At 37.8% G+C, this 6,635-nt stretch overlaps 1 protein-coding gene across 3 annotated transcripts in view; it reads left to right on the top strand.

The window, feature by feature from the left end:
* The first annotated feature begins 5,642 nt into the window (after positions 1–5,642).
* LOC132282547 (histone-lysine N-methyltransferase, H3 lysine-9 specific SUVH4-like) overlaps positions 5,643–6,635 on the top strand; it is a 45,792-nt gene continuing 44,799 nt past the window's right edge. For all 3 annotated transcript variants that reach the window (XR_009471796.1, XR_009471795.1, XM_059784267.1), the window contains exon 1: positions 5,643–6,474. Coding sequence is in view for 1 of the 3 variants with exons in the window: in XM_059784267.1 (XP_059640250.1) it covers positions 5,857–6,474 (618 nt within the window). In the remaining 2 variants the exon portion in view is untranslated. The remainder of the gene's footprint in view (positions 6,475–6,635) is intronic.

Here is a 6,635-nt window from a genome sequence, read left to right as displayed (position 1 = left end):
GGCTCTGATTCTGCCATAATAGATTGGGATGATCTCTCCAACTATAATTATAAGTAGAAAAATATGGATTATATGCTGGTCTGAAGAATGCGGCATTTACTTGCTCCCGAGGAATCTCAGACGATTGTCCCATCATAGGGCAAGTATCAATAAGATGTGATGGATTAGCACAGATTGAACACACTTCTTTTGGCAAAGAAGCATACTGAGTAGTAACAGGAACATAACCAGATGATAAGACTTGGTTGAACATTCGGTTCAATGCTTCTATTTGAGTGGCTAACTCGCTAGATTTCTCGACTTCAAATAACTTCTTCACCTTGTGGATACCAATAGTAGACATAGACCCATAAGAAGAAGCGTGGTACATTAAATTTTCACTTAGGGCCTCAAACAGTTCCCAAGCGTCAGCTGCACTCTTATAAAGGAAAACTCCATTACTGGACGTATCAACTATGTTCCTATGTGGATCAGATAATCCATTATAGAAGATATGCACCAAATGCGATTTAGCAATATCATGATATGGACATTTCCTCAGCAGATCATTATACATTTCCCACGAATCATGGAGTTATTCACCCGGGATTTGGGAGAACGCCATGATTTCTCTTCTCATTTGTGTGGTTTTACCCACCGTGTAGTCTTTTTCAAGAATTCCTGTTGCAACATGTCCCAAGTAGATATAAAATTGTTTGGTAGGGCATGCAACCAGGTTCTTGCCTTGTCTTTGAGAGAGAACTGAAAAAGTCACATCCTAAATACGTCATCTGAAATAGTGGACAACTTGGTAGTCAAACACAATTCCAAAAACACATTTAAGTGCTTATAAGAATTCTCTATTGCAAACCCATGGAATATAGGAAGCATTTAGATCATAACAGGCTTGATCTCAAAGTGGGTCACATCAAACTGTGGAAATTGAAAGCACGAAGGGGATGTATATGACGTGGGAATATAATGGTCCCTCATTTATGGGGGAGCAGATGCAGGTGGCACACATGCTCCCGGTGCATTAGTTTCATCAGCCATGTCTGTCCTAGAGGATTCTCCTAACAAGTCAGAATTCTTTTTAGGTCTTCTAATCCGCCTAAGAGTTTTTTCTAGTTCAGGATCGTATTCAAATGTTTATTTTGATAAAGAATAGCTACCTAACATGCACTTTGTCCAATTGCACAAGCAGTAACAAAAAGAAAAATTCCAAGTAAATAAACCAACAAGAACTCACGGGAGGTCCTGAAACCGAAACTTCTATTCCTTAAGCGTTTTCGTCTTCGCTGTTAGATTCCTGCACTTAAAAAGAAAAAAAAAAAAGATGAGATATTAGAAAGTCCGAAGATTATAAATCAAAACAGAACTAATTGTAAACTTAATAAACCGTTACACAGTCCCTAGCAACTGCGCTAAAAATTGTTGCTTATTTAAAAATGCCCAATTAAAATTACCACTCGTAATAGAACGAGTCATTTGCATGATTGGACTACTTAGAGGGTGTCGAACCACAAAGACTATGGTGGATTATTGAGCGTTCAATTAATATGATTTTGATTCAGAGGTAAAAGATTTTTTGATTTGGTGTGTGTCACAAACATAAAAATTAAATTAAAATAAATCAAGTAAAGGGATTAAATTAGAGAGAGAATATCTTAGGGATTGACTTCACCACGAACCTCGTACTATAGTCAACTATTCAACCTTCGGATTTCAACAATTTATGTATCATATGGAATTAAGCTTAATAACATTGATTGAATTCAGATTTAAAGAACGATGTTTCGTGAATTTCAACTAACAATAACCTATCTTCGATTAACATGAATTATCTATCTACCTACTTCTAACCAATGTTGTAGTATAACTCATCTTCCCTAGGCATATAATATGAAAACATTCATTCATAAAAAATATTTGAACACCATTGCATGATCTCTATCCTTATTGTCCGATAAACCCTTAGCCGTTAGTCTCGTACATTAAGAATATGTTGAATATAGTTTAAGAATAATTAAATCTAAGACAAGGTATTAATCATTCAAAAACCATTACTTCATTAAAACACCAATTGATCTAAGTCAATTGCTCATAATCACGCAATCAAAATACATAAACAGTCAAATTCCCAAAGTTTAAACAATCAAATCATAATACTCGGATTCGGATTACATTAATGCCCTGAGAGGAGAATTAGTTACTCCTGACGACGCAAGATATCATCTGTGTACGTTGTTGTGGTCTTCGTCATCATGGACTACACTTCTCTTCTGAGGATCTTCACCTTCAATGCTTTAAAACAACTATCAGAAACCCTAAAAACCACCACTAGATCTAGAATAATGAAACAAGAGAAAGTCTGAATCGATAAAGGTTTTCTGTGGCCTTGTGCCTCCTTAATAGAAGCAACTGACTTCTAATAAGGATTGGATGGGCTTTAGGTCTTATGGGGTCATCTGAGCCCGTCTAGGATGAATTATAACTTAATTAGAATAAATCCCGCAACATATAATTCCGACTTAACAGCAAAGGCTCGAGCAAAGAAGTTTCTGTTCGTTTTTTTTCAATTATTTTCCGAAACATCTTTTTCAGTAACACTTAGAATATTTTTGGGATATTTCTTCATAGTGCTCGAGCTTTAGGAGTTCTGCTTCAGATTTTTGGATTCCGCTCGAGCTTTTTGGTTTCTACTAGAGGTCTGGTAACATGGAACTTCCGAAACATCTTTTCATATTTCGAGACAGTTTATGCTCGAGCCCTTTTGCAAAGGCTCGAGCACCTTAAGTCTTTGTTCAAGCAGAAAGATCTCTGCTTAAGCTTTTTGGCCTTGGTTGTTTTTTTTTTTTTGCTTCAGTTGACTTTGTGCTCGAGCTTTGGCACTTGAACTTCTTTAAAATCACCATTTTAACTCGAAGCTTGCTTCAGATGATCGGGATATCAGTCTTTTCATCATAAAATCCCAGTTTTATGCATTTATTTGGGAAAGTACCTACAAAAGTAAAGTAAACTCAAATTAGTCTAAAACTGGATAAAAATACTACTTAAGGTCTTAACATACGCACGTTTAAGGGCTCGAATATGCAATATTTAACGTTCATCATTGCAGAGGCTAGAAAACGAAGAAGACGACTCGCAGCAGCAATTGAGCCGACTTAGTTGCTAAGTGAGTCGACTCAGTTGGAATTGAGCTGACTCGATTGGTAAAGGAGCCTGCTCAGTTGGAACTGAGTCTACTCAGTTGAACTGAAAGTTGGATTTTGACGTCTTAATTCCCATAAATTTTTTGAATCATTTTAATTCATTTGAATGGGTTAATTGGACTTGGGAAATTTACAGAATGCATAAAATACATTATTATGCTAAGGATTTGAACTGTATGGATCATTAAATGAATTATTAGTGGTTTAATGGTTGAATTTAAATGTGTTAATTGTTGTAACAATTGTAAAAGGATAATTTGCTAAGAATTAGATTATTACTTGTGTTGTAAATGGTAATAACCATCATGTAAATACAATCGAGAGATTAATATGGAGTAGGAAAGGTTATGCAATTTAATTGAGATGTAACTTAATTACTTGTTTAGTAAGTTAATTACATGCTACTTAGAATTGCTGTTTATATTACTTCATTAAATGCAATGCACATCTGTATAATCATTATCATGTGTAATTCTGGATTATTTGATGTATATATTTGCTTGCATCATTTATTAGATGGTGCGGGAACCATTGTCGGGATATGGTTTAGGATTAATGCACCATTGTCGGGATATGGGGGCATATTATGGATGGGCTGGCTAATAAGTTTAATCTCATCTCTTCGTGTCAGGTCACGGAACCAGTTGGATGACATGCCATTGAAAGATTATGGCAGATAGTTTACTTTATTGCATTCGGATAAGATACGGATTTATATATATATGTATGTACCATGATATGAGCTCGAAGTTTCAGGATCGATGGTTAGTAAGGCTATATTGCCCTATATGCATAGCTGGATATGGAGGATGTGGTGTACCTTGGTAGATGATGGTGTTCATGACTGCCTATGTGTTTTGCATGATGGTTGGTATCAGGATGAACATGCCCTATAATCCGGTAAGAGTCTTTAGTGTGTATCTATATATATATACAGACTATGTAGCTATTGCATGAGTTGACCAGGATGTATTCGTTTCTTAGGTCTTTGTTAGATGTAGTAGAAAGAACTTGCTCAGGACTAGTTCAATACCACATGTAGATTTTGATCGTACAGAGCAGAGACCTGTCATCATCATTCTTCCGGATATCTACATGGGATTTTACTTTATATTTTAGTATGTAGAGGTTGACAGTTGTTACTGTTATTTCTATCAGTTTGGGATTTTATAGGGGTCCATATAGATGGATTTCCGAGTTGTATTTTTTGAGGATTAGTTGTATCAGAGGAATTTACTATTTAATGAAAATTTATTCTGAGGTTTTAAATATTGGATTATTATTTTAGTTTTCATTTCAGCATTTTGTTTATTTTTATTTATCCTTTTGTATTATGTGTTTGTTTATTGTCAGTTTGTTTTTGATATCTCCGAGTATTCGGGCGTGGGCCTGGCCAACCCGCATTCGAAAATCCGGAGGTATCACGTCTCCCTCATCTTCTTCCATACCTTTAAATACCCAATCTGTAAATCAAACCCAATTATCTATATATATATATCTCCCTCTCTTTCATACACAGTATCTCTCAAACCCCCAATCCCATACACATGAGAAGATGATGCCTAGACCCCAAACCCAACCTCTCCCAAACCCAACTTGTCAATCTTCACCAAACTCGATGACCGGTGGCGCAAAGGTTGAGCTTTGCGCCGCACCGCCGCCGCTGCCGTTTTGAGCTATACGTTGAAGACGTCTCGATCGCCACCGTCGTTGAAGAGAAGAAGTCGTTGCCCTTGATAAGTCTCGAAGGTTGTTTCAACGGATGTGGACTGACAAGGATGAGATCGAGCCATTACAGGAATCGCGAATCGTGAACCAGAAATTGTCGCCAGAATCGCGACTGATTCCTCATTGCCGGCTCGAGGAACGCAATCACCAGACTGAAAGGAGATCGATCTCCACTGTTCATCCATTTCATTCTGTTTGATGGGTTTTATGTAGCTTTGCAGTGGTGGGTGGAGAGACAGAAATAAGGGGTGGGCAGTATTGGTAGCGGCGGTGGCGGTGGCAGTGGCGGTGATACAGTCGAGTTCAATGGCTGACTGGTCCGAGTTGGACTCGGTGGTAGCAAAGGTCTGAGTTGGATTCAGCAATGGCTGCCTTTGCCCCATGTTTTGTATGTATGTATATATGTATATATAGATATATGTGTGTAATTTTTAATTGTTGGGTTTGTATGATGGTGGTAGAACAATAAAGAAAGATGGTGGTTGTGGAGGTTGCGGTGGTGGTGAGTGGTGGTCGTTAAGGTTGCTATATTGGCTGAGGTTACTTTGGTTATTTTACTTAGTCACAGGGAAACATGTACTTTCATATTATTTGGAATGTCACTGTTTAAGTTTGCAGATATTGAGTGCCATTGTCCAAAAATTGCCTAAGTAGACCTGGGGTTGTCATTGCAAATTAGCCAAAGGTTTATTAGTAGAGTTGATCTTCATCTATAAAGAACACAAATACAATTTTCTGGCCCAACTTGTAATACTGTATTTATCTCTCCAACTTTACCTTCCAGGCCCTTCCCTCTGAAACCCTAAATTTCAAAACTCTAGATTGCGCCTTTTCTTTGCTCCTGAAGTTCTGTACACATACCAGAAGGCTTTATATTTTGATTCTTGATTTCTGATCTTTGTACACACACATATTTTGTAGTTCTGTAGCTAGGAAAATGGTGGTTCGGTCACTTCCTTGCATCATTTCTTGCGACGATCCTATCGCCACCAATAGCCACGATAGAGGAGCAGGAATCGCCGCGGTCGACAATCACCATTTAATGGTTTCTGATGATGTCTCAAAGAGGAGGAGCAGCGCTAGAATTCAGAAGCTGAAGAGCAAAAAGGCTCTTCTCCTTCGCTGCCGAGAAGAGTCTTTGAATCACCTAGAAGAAGAGAAAGTTCATCGGAAGAAATGCAGAACGTACCAAAAAAGAAATTTGGATATGTCAAATGCGGCTTCTCAATCTCAGGTGGTTGAAAGCAATGGTTCTGATGTCAAAGAAGAGAAAGTTCATCGGAAGAAATACAGAACGTACCAAAAAAGAAAGTTGGATATGTCAAATGCGGCTTCTCAATCTCAGGTGGTTGAAAGCAATGGTTCTGATGTCAATACTCAGGTTCTGGGATCCAATGGGACGACTATAGACGGTGCCAATGTTGACGGTGGTGCTATGATGGATATGGTTATGACAGAGGTTGCAGAGGGTGGGACTGTGGTTGAGAAAAGTGCATCTGCTAGGGCTACGGATACTTTAAGGGCTTTTAACAAGCACTACCTTCACTTTATTCAGGTTTATTTTCCTTATTCACCCCCAAATACTGTTCTCTCTCTCTCCGTAGGTGTGTACGCATTATGTATACTTCACCCATAAATGCACACTCTGTTTGATTTGGTTTATCTGTCTGACTGATTACATGTAAGGGATGTATAATTTTAGCAATTTCAACCTAT

This window comes from Cornus florida, unplaced genomic scaffold (genome assembly GCF_030987335.1).
Source record: "Cornus florida cultivar Cherokee Brave unplaced genomic scaffold, ASM3098733v1 CherokeeBrave_3.0.0_Hap2_Chr11, whole genome shotgun sequence".
NCBI classification, from domain to species: Eukaryota; Viridiplantae; Streptophyta; class Magnoliopsida; order Cornales; family Cornaceae; genus Cornus; species Cornus florida.
Note: the sequence above shows the minus strand (reverse complement) of the source record. Positions and strands in the feature narration are given on the sequence as shown.